The sequence below is a fragment of the Haliotis rufescens genome, unplaced genomic scaffold, assembly GCF_023055435.1.
Source record: "Haliotis rufescens isolate VD_foot unplaced genomic scaffold, xgHalRufe1.0.p SCAF_2, whole genome shotgun sequence".
Classification (NCBI taxonomy): domain Eukaryota; kingdom Metazoa; phylum Mollusca; class Gastropoda; order Lepetellida; family Haliotidae; genus Haliotis; species Haliotis rufescens.
In genome coordinates, this window is record NW_025963890.1 from 22326737 (window position 1) to 22345640 (window position 18904).

General features: G+C 41.1%; 1 protein-coding gene across 4 annotated transcripts in view; it reads left to right on the top strand.

The window, feature by feature from the left end:
* The window catches only part of LOC124111997, a 63447-nt gene extending 46011 nt beyond the window's left edge, over positions 1-17436 (top strand). For all 4 annotated transcript variants that reach the window (XM_048399751.1, XM_046471959.2, XM_048399752.1 and 1 more), the window contains 15 exons: positions 165-444; positions 982-1232; positions 2276-2395; positions 2783-2938; positions 5066-5182; positions 6033-6206; positions 6644-6877; positions 8748-8834; positions 9254-9340; positions 10648-10743; positions 11433-11540; positions 12096-12251; positions 13000-13092; positions 13568-13711; positions 14525-17436. In XM_048399751.1, coding sequence (XP_048255708.1) covers positions 165-444; positions 982-1232; positions 2276-2395; positions 2783-2938; positions 5066-5182; positions 6033-6206; positions 6644-6877; positions 8748-8834; positions 9254-9340; positions 10648-10743; positions 11433-11540; positions 12096-12251; positions 13000-13092; positions 13568-13711; positions 14525-14569 — 2148 coding nt within the window. In that variant the 3' untranslated portion in view covers positions 14570-17436. The remainder of the gene's footprint in view (positions 1-164; positions 445-981; positions 1233-2275; positions 2396-2782; positions 2939-5065; positions 5183-6032; positions 6207-6643; positions 6878-8747; positions 8835-9253; positions 9341-10647; positions 10744-11432; positions 11541-12095; positions 12252-12999; positions 13093-13567; positions 13712-14524) is intronic.
* Positions 17437-18904: the final 1468 nt, after the last annotated feature.

The window sequence follows — 18904 nt, forward strand, 5'->3', positions numbered from 1 at the left end:
CACACACACACACACACACACACACACACACACACACACACACACACACACACACCTCACCTCACCTCACCTCACCTCACCTCACCTCACCTCACCTCACTATTACTGAAAGAAACCCAACTCACTCAATTGTTTGTTTGATCATCGCATTATTTTACATCCAGGTTGTACAATCCAGCACTAGTCCTGTGACCTGCAGTACGACGGCTGTACGCTCTAACTTCAAGCATGGCTACCACGTGTTTGGTCAGCAAGAAGCAACATTCCAGGATGTAGCATTCCAAGGGGACATGATTCTTATCGCTCGATTCTATCTACGAAAGAAACTCGGAGGTTATGTGGATGACCTTTACCTTGAGCCTCACTCCCAGGAGGCATCTCTGTATGACGAGGAGGCTCTAATTGCATGGACAGCGATCCCACTAGTCATCTCACACATCAGAGGTGAGGACAGAGTTCGGAGGGGTCATAAAACAATATTATGGAAATCTGGCATAATACCTTGGAAAAGAGGAGGAAGTGCTTCAGGCTGATAGTGTATGAAATCTGTAAGAAAGACACTTAAGCCATCCATGTTTTGGTTGGACACAATCACAGGCAAAACTGGGATCATATGAATTTATTATGTCAATTATTAGGTTGTGTGTTTTCATAATCTAAAGCTGTATGAATCAATCATAATGGACCCCTTTGTACTACAGCTGACCTTCATTTTGCATAGAGGGGCAGTGGGATAGCTTAATGGTTGAAGCTCTCACTTATCACACCATAAGCCTAGGTTCAGTTCCCCACTTGGGTGGTACAGTGTATAAAGCCTAGTGCGTGTCCCCTGCCACAATAATGCTGGAATATTGCTAAGAGCAGCTCAAAACACTTCTCACTCACTCATTTTTGACAGCAAGGAAAATAACTAAAATACTCATACAAATTATCTCCCTTAGTTCTTGCGTCTTTTGATCTTACTCTTTCTTTAAATTCCAGATCTCTCCTCTCGAGAGCGCCGTGAGTTTAACCCTGCTCTCATGAGGATAAACAATGGCACACACACACTCAAACTCTTCGCCCCACCGGTACCCGAGGCATCTCGCCTCCCACTGGAAGACTTCAGTTTACATGATTATAAAAGATATGGCCGTGGATCGTTGAGAATTCATATTTTCCATGGCAACCCACGACCTGGCTCACTGACACCTAGCGACATTTCTGATGATCAGGAGGACAATCTACCAGAGGTAGGAATGTTGCAGTTCTTTTGCCAACAGATTAGTTTTGGTATGTCCATCGGAAAAGAGTTTGTTCTCCTCGTTAGATGTCTCTCTGCAGTGGCCATGATAGCTAAGGACTTAAGGCTGCATTAAGAAAACATGTTTCTGAGGCACATTTTTTTCAAAGTGATGAGAGCAATCAAACTTTTTTTCTTTTTCTTGTTGAAAACAAAAGTGAAGAGGGAGGAACACTATTTTATTTTGTCCTAAACCTAAACCTAAAACCTAAAGAATGACACTTCATGAGTCTTTCGTATCCATCCAACACAACAAGTTCAAATTTCAGTTTGTTTGCATCAGTTATATTTGACTGCTAGTGATTAATCCGTAAGTCAAATACAAATATAACAGTATATAAAGCGTCACTGTCACTGTCCCTGTCTTTCAAGAATGATCATGTGATCAATTACAGGTTATGAACTTATTATGAACCAGATCATTGTATAATATGTCAGAACAGGTCCCAGTATCTGATGCTGATGTTGCCCCGTGAAGATCCGGGGTAGAATAGGTCTTCAGCAACCCATGCTTGCCGTAACAGGCGACTATGCTTATCGTAAGAGGCGACTAACGGGATCGGGTGGTTAGGCTCGCTGACTTGGTTGATGCATGTCATCGATCCCAATTGCGTGGATTGATGCTCATGATATCAATCACTGGATTGCCTGATCCAGACTCGATTATTTACAGACCGCCGTCATATAGCTGGAATATAGCTGAGTGCTGTGTTAAACAACAAACAAACAAACAAACATGACAGTCATCTAATATGAGGATCAGGTGGGTTAAATGTGTGACCTGATTGTGTGTCATTGTACCCTGCTGACATGGGTCCTGCTCATGCTTTCAAACTCCCATTGCCCTGGCCCAGGTCTTGTTTTTCTTGCTGCTCTCATAATGCTGGAATGTTGCTGACTGTTGTGTTAAACAGCATTCACTCACCAACTCACTCCCACTGTGTTCCCACATGTTCAGGCAGCAGTCATGTATCATGATGACTTTGTCCCCAGTATGCCTGGCTGCCCTATGAGAGGAAGAACCCCCCCACAGAACCCTTCATGGCCGGAGATGGCTTTGATGTCTACATTGATGGCTGTCGATACCTGCCAGACTCAGTCACATTTTCTAAGGTCAGAAACTAAACAGTTCAAAATCAGAGGCCTGTTAAAGGGAATCAGTTGTGTAAAATCTGTTGGACCAAAAATATCTAAACCCTAAAGCTATAAAATTATTTCATAGTAAAACTATATCAGTAACAAATTGAACGGATCCTGATGTGTGCTACATTTAAATAATGAAATAACAGGATGGTGTTTGCTAGATCAAGTGTGACTAGTTTAGGGAATGAAGAATAATTAATTTGTATTACCTGAATTTTGGGGAGGCAGCATTGAAAAGGCCTTGAATTTTTGTATGGACCCTGCTCTCTCAGCTGTGACTGGCTGATGAAGTGTGATGTAGTACCCTGCTGGTAAGATATAATCTATGAAGATCACAGGTTATGTGTATGTTCCCAGGTCGCCGGGCGTATCCTTGACCGTCGCTATGACGTGCACGGCAAGGACATCTCGACCGGGGTGAAGCTGGACAGTGACAGCTACAACCCGGTGTACGAACACAAGGAGGAGTACAGGCTGCCCACCGCTGCACCCTCCTCCACACTGCTGCTCAAGGTAACACTGCAGGGAGCTTACAGTTACCCATAGAACCAGAGAACCTTGACTACATGCTGATTTAGGAGATAAACATACTGTGTTTGAAAATAAGATTAATCTTAAACCAAATTGATAGTCTCTAAATTTTAGCTTGAAGTTTCAAATGATTAATTTGGAGACTATCACTTCGGTCTAACATTAATCTAATTTTCAAATACAGTACGTTTATTTCCATTCTACCATGACCGATTTAAAATCCAACTCCTTTGTTCCGCGTAATCCGGCATGGCACGAGAGGCGAATTGAACATGTCTGTGAAAGGGGTGGTAGGTGTCTTTCATGTTTTTTTAACATTGTAACGTGAAAAAATAATCATCCAAAGAAAAACAACTATTTGTTCAATGCAACAGATTTTTATGCTGTAACAGCTTGGTTATATAAACCCTCCAAACCAGCTTACTGTTTGGTGTGTAGTCCTGTACCCCCTGCCAACACAACATGGAATATCCGACATGGATTTCACGTGCCTCTACCCCAGCATGCAAACAAAAGAGTGACAGTGGTGGCCCTAATGCAATGATTTGTGTAAATGCAACTAACTTGGGATTCCTTGGAAATTGTTTTCATCATTTGGGACAGAGGATATGTGGCCAAGCAGTTTTAAAGTATACCAACACGGATCACCAGCAGTGACAGTTTTGCAGGGACGCTGGTAGAAAGCAGGATTCTGGTGGTTCAGTTTTGACATGTATTTTTCGAAAGATGGAACAGGGCACGAGGGAGTATGAGTGGCCTAAATTTGGGGTTTTACCTGACTCTTATCTTGCAAGCCCCCTGGATGACTTTTGATTGATTCCGAATGGGTCATTGTAATAAATTCTATCCCAACATCGTCTGATTTGACCACAAATGATTTGTATAAGTGCACAGTGAAGCAGTCATAATATCAGATGCATTTTTCAATCCAAGTTGATTATGTCTTATTTTATTGATTGTCCAATCAAATTCAAGTATTTCATATAGTTATTGTAGAATATAGAATTGTGCTTTGTTAGATAATTATACACATAGATTAGGCCTCACAACAGACCCACTTTCAGGGACAATCATTAAAGAATGGCTTATGAGTTAAGTGGCTCTATAGATTATCTGTCCATCATGAAGTTGTTGCAAAATTTGAGGGACAGATAATGTATTATTCTATCATGACTTCAAGAAATACTCAAATTTATTTAGACAATCATTAAAATCACAATAAAATTAGACATCAATTTGGATTGCAAATGTGTCTGATTTTATGACTGCTTCACTGCACACTTGCATTCATGACAACACTGTTGCACTACAACAGCACAACAGCCAGTAAGAAGCACTGGCAGATGCAATAGTATATCAAAGAACGGAAGTTTTGTGGTTCGAATTCCCTGGCTGTGTCATAAAAAGGATGTTGAAAGATGGTACTTGCTGTTACCTTGCCTCAGCATTAAGTGGATAAAACAAGAACTGTTCAGCTCTGAATATAATGTGTCTGAGTGGGTTATCCATGTAAAACTGCAGCAATGTATCTCAGTGGGCTAGCACTATGAAACCAACATTACTCTGAACTAGTAGAAGCAGCCACATGCTAAATGGGTGCAGTAATCTTGAATCTGACATTAAACCACATTTCACCTCACCATTAGTATGGAGGTAAAGCAGATTTCATTTGCCGGAACAGGAAATAGTCACCGGAGGCTAAGTCTGGGCTGTACAGTTAAATCACCCACCCTACAGCCCAGACTTAGCCTCCGGTGACTATTTCCTGTTCCGGCAAATGAAATCTGCCCTACGTGGAAGATGCTTCCAGGATGACGAGGACATAAAGGCTGCCACAGAGGCATGGTTAGAGGGCCAATCTGCGGATTTCTATAAAAGTGGTATCAAAAGCTTGTAGGACAAATGGAATAAGTGTATTGAGGTGAATGGAGATCATATTGAAAAATAAAAGTGCAAAAGATATTCTGCGACATGGTCTTATATTGAAGTTGCAAAACTAATTGAACGCCCCTCATATATGTGAAGTTTGATGATGGACACGTTTGAAGGACAATTCTTGTGATGGATAAATGGGTGGTAATCATGAGAGGTTTGAATAACTTGTTCCAGATATATACCATGGACAAGTTCTACAAGAAGCTGACTGTGGTCGGGTATGCTACTCTCAACCTCTTTGTGGAGTCTGGGTCGGAGAGACAACCAGCTATAGACAGACAGGGCTTACAGGTAGGACTTACACCTAAACACCCAGGGAGCGTTGTACAAAGCGATCTTAGCGCTAAGGCGATCATAACTCCCATACCTTAACATAGACATACAACAGTCATAGCGCTAAGGTTGTTTCGTAGAACATCACCCAGGTCCATCTGACTGTACAGGCTTACAGGCAGGACTTACACCTGTACACCAATTTCTGTCATATTACAGGGACTTGAACTTTGTTTAAGGAGTAATGCGTAAGCCTGTTATTGGCAATGAATATGCAAAATGAACATTAATGATGCTTTACTATTTCCTTTGATATACTTTATTCTTATCCTCACACAGCTAATTGTAAAAGGAATGGAAAAAAATGGAATCAAGGGGCCAAAACATGAAGTATCAAGATAGAGCTTGAGAGCATCTGTATCAGACCTTTGCCATTAGTTTGTCAGTTGTGGACCTGTTTTTCAGGTTGGTTTGTCCTATGACTGAGTTATTGGAGACTACAACAAATAACATGAACTCACCAATCCATTCGGGGGCATTGGTGGCCCAATCGTCTAAGGCTCCGTGATTCGCTGTGCAGAGTTGCGTCCCTTGGGCACGCCAGAAACCTATGATTGTGGGTTCGAATCCCGGTTTGCCCCGATTATGTTTCTAGGTTTGTCAACACCATACCTGTGCTGGTTGGTTTCACCGAAGTGGTAAACTCGGAGACCTGTATCACTTCAGGCTTTCCTCCCACATTAAGCTGCCACGCCGTGAGATAACTGGAATACTGTTAAAAGCGGTGGTAAACTCAACTCACTCACTCACTCACCAATCCATTCATTGTTTTTAGAATCAGTAATGTAGCTTAACACTGTGGCTGCAGGTGTCCCTCAACACAGGTGCCCACCAGCTGAGGGTCTACAACCAGGGACCTAACGGTGTGGACCCGTTCTCCGACACCTCCATGAGGACCAACAACACCAGGTTTGTGCCCTGTACCTCCATGCTGGTCCGCATCACCAAGGTGCCTAAAGGCCCTCAGGGAAAACCACTAGAGGTAAGGGACTGACCAGCTGATATTCTGGGAGGAGGCATGGGAGTTATATTAAAATAATTTGTTCTACAAAGTACTAGGGAAAAAAGATTGCCTCAAGTTTTATGAAAAACTATAATTATTCACAGGACATGCTGAATGTCTTGGAAAAGATTACTTGCAAGAAAAAATGATATTGTTTGGCACTTTCTTTTTTTTTAAATAAAATGCAGGTTTTGATGCAGTGACTACAGAATATAAAATGATCCCTCCCTGAGTAAGAGCTCTTACACTAGATGAACAATATACTGGATTAATACTCCTCTCAAAAGAAATACACATTTAGACTTTGTCATGATAGTGATGGTCTTGCTTGTACTTTCAACATGCATTAGATGAACATTTCAAACCGATGGTATGAATTCCTGTAATCGAATTGTTTACCATCATATTTGTTGCAGTGCAGCAAAGTGCCTCAAGCAGACTGGCTTCGGTTGGGCCTGTGGCAACCACGACCGAAGTACTCAGACCGTATCTACTATTCCATGAAGTGTCTGCCCACGAAGGGCGAGAGCAAACTGTTCCATAGTTTGATGAAGAGGACGCCCATCTCTGTGAGGCAGGCTGTGGCCAGGAACACACAGGCCAAGGATAGCTTCCTCCGCAGCGACAAGAACATGGAGCAGTACATCAGGGTGAGGATATGCTTGGTGAACTAACAGAGCACTGTTGGGTACGCACGGTGAACTAACAGAGCACTGTCAGGTACATTTGGTGAACTAACAGAGCACTGTCAGGTACACTTGGTGAACTACAGGGCACTGTTGGGTATGCACAGTGAACTAACAGAGCACTGTCAGGTACACTTGGTGAACTAACAGAGCACTGTCAGGTACACTTGGTGAACTAACAGGGCACTGTTGGGTATGCACAGTGAACTAACAGAGCACTGTCAGGTACACTTGGTGAACTAACAGAGCACTGTTGGGTATGCACAGTGAACTAACAGAGCACTGTCAGGTACACTTGGTGAACTAACAGCACTGTCGGGTATGCACAGTGAACTAACAGAGCACTGTCGGGTACACTTGGTGAACTAACAGAGCACTGTCGGGTACACTTGGTGAACTAACAGAGCACTGTCGGGTACACTTGGTGAACTAACAGAGTACTGTTGGGTACACTTGGTGAACTAACAGCACTGTCGGGTATGCACAGTGAACTTACAGAGCACTGTCGGGTACACTTGGTGAACTTACAGAGCACTGCCAGGTACACTTGGTGAACTAACAGCACTGTCGGGTATGCATGGTGAACTAACAGAGCACTCTCGGGTACACTTGGTGAACTAACAGCACTGTCGGTTACACTTGGTGAACTAATAGAGCACTGTTGGGTACGCACAGTGAACTAACAGAGCACTGTCGGTTACACTTGGTGAACTAACAGAGCACTGTTGGGTATGCACAGTGAACTAACAGAGCACTGTCGGGTACACTTGGTGAACTAACAGAGCACTGTCGGGTACACTTGGTGAACTAACAGAGTACTGTTGGGTACACTTGGTGAACTAACAGCACTGTCGGGTATGCACAGTGAACTAACAGAGCACTGTCGGGTACACTTGGTGAACTTACAGAGCACTGCCGGGTACACTTGGTGAACTAACAGAGCACTGTCGGGTATGCATGGTGAACTAACAGAGCACTCTCGGGTACACTTGGTGAACTAACACCACTGTCGGTTACACTTGGTGAACTAATAGAGCACTGTTGGGTACGCACAGTGAACTAACAGAGCACTGTCGGTTACACTTGGTGAACTAATAGAGCACTGTTGGGTACGCACAGTGAACTAACAGAACACTGTCGGGTACACTTTGTGAACTAACAGAGCACTGTCGGGTATGCACAGTGAACTAACAGAGCACTGTTGGGTATGCACTGTGAACTAACAGAGCACTGTCTGGTATGCAATGTGAACTAACAGAGCACTGTCAGGTACACTTGGTGAACTAACAGAGCACTGTCAGGTATTCATGGTGAACTAACAGCACTGTCGGGTATGCACGGTGAACTAACAGCACTGTCAGGTATGCATGGTGAACTAACAAGACACTGTCCGGTATGCACTGTGAACTAACAGAGCACTGTCGGGTATGCAATGTGAACAAACAGAGCACTGTCAGGTACACTTGGTGAACTAACAGAGCACTGTCAGGTATTCATAGTGAACTAACAGCACTGTTGGGTATGCACGGTGAACTAACAGCACTGTCAGGTATGCATGGTGAACTAACAGCACTGTCAGGTATGCATGGTGAACTAACAGAGCACTGTCAGGTATGCAAAGTGAACTAACAGCACTGTCGGGTATGCATGGTGAACTAACAGCACTGTCGGGTAAGCTTGGTGAACTAACAGCACTGTCGGGTAAGCTTGGTGAACAGATCACAGTTGTTTTGTCAACTACTTGTCCAGCCTACATTTAGTCAAAGGGAAAATTCCCAAACAGGGAAGATGGTGCCTCATAGATTGATGTTCACCTGGGTTGCGTGTGTTACAGAATCAGCTGACAAAGTCCATGGATACCAAGCCTCTGGAGCAGGACCTCAACTTCATCGCTGAGTACAGCCCCAAGCATGGGGTCAAGGTACAGACTTTTGTCTATTTTCCTTTGTCCAAGTCTCTTGCAACAGATTTGTGTTGTTCATACCAAATTAATTATCTCTTTTAATGCGTTTTCATTAAAACATATCATTTGGACCTGCAAATTCCCTGTAGAATCTGATACTCAATCTTATCTGTACTTCATATGAAGAATTGGATTGTGAAATGGAAAAATCTATTTTATTTATTTATCAAGAACTACAAAATTACATACCTTGCAGATACCAGTAGAATCTTGCATCAGGGATGGTTGGAAGACAAACTTGGGGTCCCTCAAGTGCAACAACTCATCCCCGAACTTTTATACATGAGTTAGCCCCAATGGGCTGATGCATGTGACACTATGTAATGTTGTTGCATTATTTGTGTGCTTGATGTTCCTCATCGTTGTTTGTACTACAGGTGGCTTTAGACAGCGCTGTCAATCTGCCGTGGTCCAACTTTACCCACTGTCACATGTGTCTCAACCCACCAGGAGCATTCTACTTGGTGAGTGTAAAGAGGGCTCTCAGGGACTGAGACACTGTTGTTGACCTGCTCATTAAGGGACTGGTATGATAAGTGAGAATAGGACTTCATTTCAACACATGAATAGCAACACTAAATGTGTAGCTCAGGGTTAACATCAGTCGAAACAAATGAAACATACAGTTGTCAAGAAGCATCTTTCAGGGGGCGGTCGGGGAGCCTAGTGGTTAAAGCGTTTCCTCGTCATGCCGAAGACCCCGGTTTGATTCCTGACATGGGTTCAATGTAGGAAGCCCATTTCTGGTGTCCCCTGCCGTGATATTGCTGGAATATTGCTAAAAGCGGCGTAAAACCAAACTCACTCACTCCACTGTGTTGATTTTCACAGAAGCTATAGATAAAGACCCGTACAGTATATAAAAGTAAATCTTGGCTCATAATTAGATCGTCTCTTGGAAATAGTTGTTATTGTTCTTTTTCACTCATTTTAGCCATACTACTGTTAGCCCACAATTGATTATAGCAGAAGCACACAATTTGCAGGTGTAAGAAACTATGTGTAGTTATCAGCCATTTGAGTATGTCTGACAATGTTCATACATGTCTGTGGTCCACCTCCGTGGACTAGTGGTAGAGCCACTGTCCTGAGATTGGAAGGCAGGGTTTTTGATCCCAGGCTGCGTTATACCAAAAGATGTTAAAAGATTATAGTTGTTTTTACCCTGCCTGGCGCTCGGTATTGAGGGGCTAATACAAAGACTGACTCAGAGTCAGTATACTGTGCCTGAGTGGGATATATTCATGGTAAACTGTGGCATGGTATCTCAGTGGGCTAGCACTATAAAATTGGTATTAGTCTTGACTATTATAAGTAGTCTGATACACTCACACACATGCAGCGGTAGAAACTAACAGTTTTAGTCCACTAGTCCTTATGATGATAACATATAGCAAAACCCTTGAAAATGACAAATTTCTACCAGTCCTTATGATACCTTAACTATTGGGCAGTTTGGACTATAGGACTAGTGCCAATTTCTAATGCTGACACGCATGCATAGACTCGCAAAACAAGTGCAGTAATCTTGATCTCTGTAAAGATCTGGTTTAGAAAAGGTCTTCAGCAACCCATGCTTGCTGTATGAGGCAACTATGCTTGTCGTAAGAGGTGATTAACGGGATCGGGTGCTCAGACTCACTGACTTGGTTGACGCATGTCATCGAGATGCGGTGTGTGACATCATGGATCATTGCTCAGGCTATCAACCAGCCAGCAAGCACATGTATTTTGTCCTCTCTAACCAAGTTTCCCGTGTTCCATGTTACAGGGAACACCACATGCAACCTATGACAAGTTGACATTCACAGAAAACCTTGACCTTCGTAGCACCAATACGTCACCTGCCTGGAGAGATGGGTTCAAGGTCAGTATAAACCCTTAACTTGCTCTATTCAACCAGTATAAGATATGATATGATGCGTTGGCATATGGTTCTGTCTCCAGTGCGCAGGTCACAATATCCCCAGGGAGCTGAGAATGAAAATCCATTGATCCAATAATGGTCTCTAGCGCCATGAGCTTTCACTTGGTGGATGGAATGTGGTACATTATAAATGGACTATATTACTTTTTGTTTCTTAGAAGTCTTTTATTTAAACATTTGTGCAACCTATAACTTAAAAAATACTGCATAGATTATTTTCAAATTTAGCAAAGAGTTTCCATACTATTAGAAGAGGTACAGTGCAAAGTTTGATTTTGATTTTTGGATTTGAACTGCTTCATGGATTCTTTTCCAATTGAGGGGTACAGATTCTATACCAATAGGAGAAGTGCTGGGCATTAGTTGATTTTCTGCGAAAATGTTGCTTTCCTTTCTTGTTTTGATCTTAGAAATATGTCAAAAGTCGGTATTAGTTAGCCCTGATCACTTTTTGCTTTGTTATTAATGTTATTAAGTATCTATGCTCTATACCGGGTTATTATCATGATTATGGTAACAGTTAAAATACTGACCCATTGATGATAATGAAGTTTATTGAAAAACATATATAAGACCCTGTTTACTAAAAACTGATGAACTAGCTGTAATGAAGCTTGTTTTGTATTCAGCACTTTCCGCGCCGCTCGTACCATCGGTTCCTGACGGCCGTGATCCACCTGCAGGAGGTGTTTGTCACTGTCTCCCGGGACAACTACAAGTATGGTCTACTGGAACAGGTCAGTGGAGGTCAAGCCATGACATTACCTTTGTTTAGGAACAGTATTCGAAATAAGTGCCTGCCTATAGGCCTGTGGCAGGTAGATTTCATATCGGGCCCGTAGTTTCAAATTCGAATGGGTCCTTATGGCCTACAGTAAATTTATGTCTTGATTTATCTGTCACAATAAGCTGCATAGCTTTTTACGATGAGGGCCTGAAGAGTTTAGTCAGGGCCTGCAGCTTCTGAAGGTTATGGGTCCTGATGGCATCCTGACAATTTTTTATTTCAAACACTGTTTAGGAACCTACTGAGATGTCTATTATTGTTTTCAGAGGTTCAAATATTCGTACATTGACCTCTAATGATCCTCATTGCTGGGTTGAAGTCTAAGTCGCCTCTGATTGGGTATTTGTCACCTGTATTTTAACCTGTACCTCCTCTGAAGTAGGTCTTTGCAAACATTATTCTAAACTCGCTTACAGTTAGTCTGTATGAATACAAAAAAAGCCATGCTTTGGAAATGTTCGAAATTATTAGAGCTATTTTTCGCAACTCTTTTCCTGTGTTATAGGCATGGACAGCAGTACAGATGTTCAAGGACAAGTATGCCTACACCACAACATTCCAGCTGCCACTGTTTGCTGGCTCACCCTCCCCACAGATGCTCAAACAGATGGCTCGGGAGCCGTGTCGGGAGTGGATGGAGAGGAACATCAGGAACAATACTGTGAGTACCAAGAACAATACTGGCACAGGGAGGGAAGGCTTTATTACCAGGAACAGGGAGGGAAGGCTTTAGTACCAAGAACTGTACTGGCATTGGGTGGGAAGGCTTTAGTACCAAGAACAATACTGGCACAGGGTAGGGAAGACTTTAGTACCAGGAACAGTACTGGCACAGGGAGGGGAGGCTTTAGTGCCAGGAACAGTACTGGCATAGGGAAGGAATGATTTACTACCAGGAATAATACTGGCATAGGGAGGGAAGGCTTTGGAAACAGGAACGGTACTTGCACAGGGAGGGAAGGCTTCAGAAACAGGACCAGTACTACTATTGGGAGGGAAGGCTTTGGAAACAGAAACAGTATTGACATAGGGAAAAAAGGCTTTAGAAACAGGAACAATACTGGCATTGGGAGGGAAGGCTTTAGAAACAGGAACAATACTGGCATAGGGAAGGAAGGATTTAGTACCAGGAACATTACTGACATAGGGAGGGAAGGCTTTAGAAACAGTAACTGTACTGGCATAGGGAGGGAAGGCTTTAGTACCAGGAACAGTACTGTAAGTACAATGCCAGTGAGGAAGGAATGCTGTGATTACAGTGAACACCAGAAACAATTCTTGAGTGCAGGGCACAAGTTTATTATTACCAAGAACATGACTAGATCGAGAACAGTAGTTGAGTTTGCATGAAACAGCTGGGACGAGATGGAGAAGACTATTGGTAATGATGGAGCCTGTCTTACTTACAGATCAAGTTGATAGAAGGAGCATCCATATTTGTGCGAGTCAGTGACGGAAGACGAGAGGATGAGCTGATCACTGATATCCCCACAAACAAACTGGTCAGTTGATTGTAGAATATGATACACTCTCAGAATAAGTTTATTATATACAAATTGCAGTATGGTTCAATCTGCTTTGACAAGGCAACCAGATAGTGAACCTTTTTTTAACTAAATCATATCTGAGGACATTTCTGGTCCAAGCTGAATCTTGAGATATGTTTAAATCAAAGTCCCTTTGAGCCTTTTAGTTTATGCTAATTTGAATTCCATGTACTGATTTTCTGAATATTTGGTATCTTACATTTACTACTCACCTTTCAATAGAGATACACACTTATTCATTCTATGTATATATATTCATGTAATAAGAAATCAGTTTGGTGTAGCCTGGAAAAGTTTTTAGGCCAAATAATGTGTATCAAAAGTTGAGAAGTATTTTCTAGTGAGGTTTGAGAAGTTAATTCTAGCTGAGACAGGAACAAGTAGAAGTTTGCTTCGAATACTATCATAAATATATGTGACGTCACTACAGGTTGAGATCAACATGGACTACATCCCGAACGGTGTGAAGGAGCAGTACTCCCGAGAGAGGCCTGGCCGGCCGACGGCCACGCTGGTACCCACTGGGAAAAGCCCGGAGCAGTTTATAGAGGGCCTCAGCACCAAGTTCAAGAGTGTAAGGATAGGTTTCATCATGTCAGCTTGCAGAAAAAGAGCTGTTTAATATAATGAAAACACATTACTTTATGATCAAACAAAATTATCATTTACAAGCAAAGAAATACTAACTGTTGGTAAATGGTAGATCACATTTGTGTATTGCTTGCATCAATAATTTACTGTTTTAAGCAGTATCCCCCTTTGTTAAAAAGTTTCCATATTATACTGATTGTTTTTTATTATGTTTCTGGTTAATTTTAAAAGATGAGGCAAGTGAAATGGTGTTTAACATCATGTTCAAGATTATTGCACTTATTAAGCGACGTGCATGTGTTTGTGTGGCTGCTTGTACTAGTTTGAACTGATGCGGAGTGCTTGCCCAATATATTATAGTGCCTTCCCACTGAGATACCATGCAGCAGTTTAACATGGATGCCCACCTCATACTCCAAACAAACCAGTCCTTGTTTATCTCCTAATATAATTTTGACCGCCAAACAGGGTAACAACAAGTACCTTCTTTTAACATCTTTTTGTATGTTGCGGCCAGGGAACCAACCACTGACATTCCGTTCTCTGGTCAGGTGCTATTTCCTCTAGAACATGGAGGCAGTCAGGGACACCCATATAAGATTCAAACTATGTGTGTTCTCAGGCAACCAGAATTAGAATTCTTTGTAGTATAACGAAAGTCAACATTCTCTGTTTCACAACAGTATAGTTTTGCAAGAGTCATTATTGCCCCAGAACCCATCAGGGTCTTCTTAGTGTTAACTGTGACCAGAATTACTGCCATATCATCCCACAAATATAATATTGTTTGTTACAGTTGGTGTACAAACTGTATGAAGAAGGAAACATCTCCAAGAACTAGACATCAGAGGATGGTGTAGACTAGAAGACTAGATCTAGCAACAGCTGCCTTCACGGGTAGTCCAGTAGCACAGATGTAACCAAGATGCTCAATCAAAACTGCCTCCGAATCCCAGAGTTGCCAGACAACCAGTGTACAGAGGGATAAGTATTCGCATGATGTTGCATACAACCAAATCATTGATCAGATTACTTCCACAGACAGGAAAGAGGCTTGACAAATCAGGACAAAGTCTTGGCCGCAAAGGCTTGACAAATCTGGACAAGATCTTACCACAATGTCAACCTGGGCGTACTTGAACCATAGCATATGCTAATGGTCAGTTTTTGTTTGTCATGCAGACAACTTGGTTTTGTTCCTCAGGAACAGTTTGTGAAGCCTCTTATGTCCTCATCCCATCCAGACATAGTATGGAAGTAAAATGATGGTTAGTAACCTCTCGCAAGATCAGTCTCAAGTTATGCTGATCATTAAAGGTCTTAAAATGTGATGCTGTTCAACAATATGGATGCTGAAAGAAGATGCTGATTGAACAGAAGCCACATGTTTCCATGGAAACAGGTGTTCCTTGATAACCATGGTGTATGATGTAGAAGGTGTAGAGACTGTGACACACCTACTGGTTGTAGGTATGGTGATTATTGTGTTCCGTCCAGGTGTTCTCAGGTTCAAGTCTTGCCACCACAGACTTTAGTGGGAAAGACGAATCAAAGTGATTTATACACGACTGTGCAATGGGGAAAAGTTGGAGTCTCTCAAGATCTGAAGCTGCCGTACAAGATTTGAATCTCCGCTTTGAACTGACAGTATTATGAAGTCTTCCAGTCAACTGTGTTTTTTGCAGAATTTGGTGCTCTGAGGGGTTGATGCTGCCAAATTTTAAACCTCTCACAGCATTAGAATTCAAGACAATTTTAAACCGATTTTGTTGTTTTCTTGATTCTGAACCTTATTTGACAAACATTTACCTGTGTGTGTGTTTTTGTTTGTGTGGGACCAGTGGCATTGGGATGTTTACTGGTGACAAGAGATCTATTCAATCTACAGAAGATGTGGGAAGTGTGACGTCACTGTTATAAGACACCAATAGATGCTGTTAAATCAACATCTGTAACTGTTGTTACACAGGAAGACCTTCAACATCAGTTTCAGATGGTACAGATGACCTTCAAATTAAGATATGGAGCAGAGAGCTAAATGGTCATCTATAATGACATAGGGTTAAAATTTAAACCAAATATTGTTTTCTCTTTTGGTTTGTTTAATATTTATTAATATTTATTTATTTTTAAACAACTGTCTATATGAAGAAACAGCTGTATATATAACTACATGATCTATCATGCCATGAGGACATTTATGTTATACCAGCCACCAAATGGTGCTGACATTTGTTAATAATTACAGTTTATCTTTAATCAGGCAACATGTATATTGAAGGTGTAAAATATAATAACAGTAATCCATGAACAGGAATCTATGATTATTAAGATATCAACAACAAAAATATGACATAGATTGCTGAATGCACCCTTGATTTGAACCAAGAAAAAGTCTAAAATCTAACATTAGACGATTTAGGATCATGTTGCCCCAGGAAAGATGTTGCATTCCTCTTAGAATTCTCTCTCTCTACCATGTCCTGTCTTAGATCTGTGTCTTACATATAGGTATCGTATTAAGTTCTCCGATCTAAGTTCTCCTTCCTGACCAAATACAACTGGAAGAGAACTTGAGTAAAACTTTATATGTTAGTTGCTTTGTTGCCTGTTCCAGGGCCCTGCTCCACAAAGGGATTTTAGCGCTAAGTTCATCATAACTCCCATACTTTAACATAGGCTTACCATCATCGTGTTATGGAACGGGACCCAGGTTTTTTAGATGATACTTTCAGTCCTTTAGCATAGTGTGGGTTTTTTCTGAAGTAGTTTGTGTCATGCTTTGTTAGTATTAGAGGCCAGGTAATTGGTAGATCATGTGAATGACCACTGACATTGTGGTATGGTCTAACAAAGTGATGCAGGCTATAGTGAGACATGTTTGCTTATACACTGTACATTATAGAGAATGTTGAATCTGAGGAGACAGAACGCCCCCTCATGGTACTGTTGAATGCAAATAGGTTCTTGTCTGCTCACACTCATCTTTGTATTTCTACAAAATATATTATTTCAGTAAGTTATCCATATTTGCCATATGAAGCACCGTTCTCCCCTGGCCCAAATTTAGACCAATCTGTAAGTTATCTTTATAAGCACCCACTACAAAGCCCTAAAATATGACAGTCCATATTTTCAGGCATATATATAAGATGTGTTACAGAAAATGCAGCAGCGCAGGAGTACATCATTGACTTGTAGCTGTTATCAAAAAGGTATTAGTTTCATCAACGTTTGAACTAAGTTTGTTGTGAAAACAGATTTAACTCTTTGTGTAAGGTTTTAATAAGTACCACCTTTGTAATCATTTTTAGAGCCCAGGGCGCTTATTACAGCGAATATGGTATGTCATATGTTTGACATTTACTTTCTAATGTCTGTCTAATGTTTATGCATTTGTTATTTTCTATGTGGAATAAATATATATATATTCGAGTAATCTGTGATGTACAACCTTCCCCCAACTTAAAAATTATTGTATTTTATATATGTATAAACAGATTTTATTGTTATTTGAAAAGATATCCAAATGCAATGTTGATAAATATTTATGGTTAATTCTTATATATTATGAAATGATTTAATATATTGTTTCTAGTGCTTAGAAGAAAGTTTTATTCTGAAAATCACCAAGATGCATTCCTGTTTGTTCAATTACTGTTTTTCTTGTATACTTTCCATGTAGTCAATAAACTGATCTGAACTCAGCACCCTGCCATGGAGCCTAGGCCTCTACCATGTACTGCTGCTAAACAACTTCAGAATAATATGCATGAACATCACACTTTGGAACACTAGCGCTATACATGCAACAGAATGGTGGAGTGTGAGGTGGTATGCATGTAGTTTATGCTGTGTGTATTCATCAGTGTGCCATCTCGACACATGCACTGTAGTTGTTCATGTCACAGATTTGTTTGTCCCTCAGAAATCATTTCTGGAAGTAATAGAAATGTCAGACCATAAACCAGGTCGACTTTCCACCCATGGTGTTGTTACTAAATGTACAGGTTACCATATTTTTGTTTATTAAATTTTCTGGTTTAACTTGAAAGATGTAGCAGCCCCATCTCCACCTCCCCCTGAATACTCCAAATCCTTCCCACCAGAAACATGTATGTATCATGTGCCCCTCAGGTGACAGCTGACCTCGACAATATCTCGCAACAAATTCCAATAATAAATACATAGGTTATCTTGTACACAAGCCTACTTCACATCTTGATTTTTTATTTGTCAATCCAACATTTTCTTAAATTCAAATCACATTACGACCTCGACCTTATTTGAAGGTCACCCAAAGACAGACATAAAAAGATCATTTATGGTGTTTTGTCAAAATTACAATTAAAAAAACTCAAGTTACTGTGTACACAAACTTACGTCTCCATACCATACTGACAGTACTTTCTGAATGAAACTATTTGCAAGTCAGTTCATTAATGAATGAACTTCTAAATGACGTGGCTGCTTAATGATTCCTTGTCTTTGCTGTTTGGTCAGACCAATTTATTTTCCCATTTTCCCAAAACGCAATAACTGTTGCAAAAGTAAAAAATAATGATAAAAAATGATGTTTGATTAAAAACATGCTTTCGTTAAACATGTCTGTGTTCAATCAAGCTGACACCACTTTGTTTAATGGATCTCCATGTAACATGTAAATCCTATCATCATGTTATGATCAGTTCAGACACCTGGGTTAGATCTAATTGATGCTTTTTTCAATAAAAGTTAATTGGTGTTGGTTATGGTTAGGCTGAATCCAGGAATAATACATCAACAGGAGCCTCTCAAATCCCTTTCTGTCTAGTTTATCAGAATCAGGCCTTAAAAGGTTTTGTGGAAGCTCAGTGTTATTTTACCTTTCTCCCCCTTAATTACTGCTGTCAATAGCTGCATAAAGCTGCGGGTGAAGTGTTAATCAATACTTGAGTCTCTGGTGGGTTACGTCCTTGTATCACGGCATGGCTGTACAGCCTGGTTACTGGCGCTGTAGATGTTCTGTGATACAAGCTGTATTTCATCATCATGGGGGAGGATTCAAGATATATATTACTAAACTAACCCTGAGGGGATTCTGGGTCAGAACAACGGAAACCTGATGCTTGGCCAAAGATCAAGTGGACTTTGACTTTGATTGTCATCATGTGGCTTATTGCTCTGGGGTAGAATA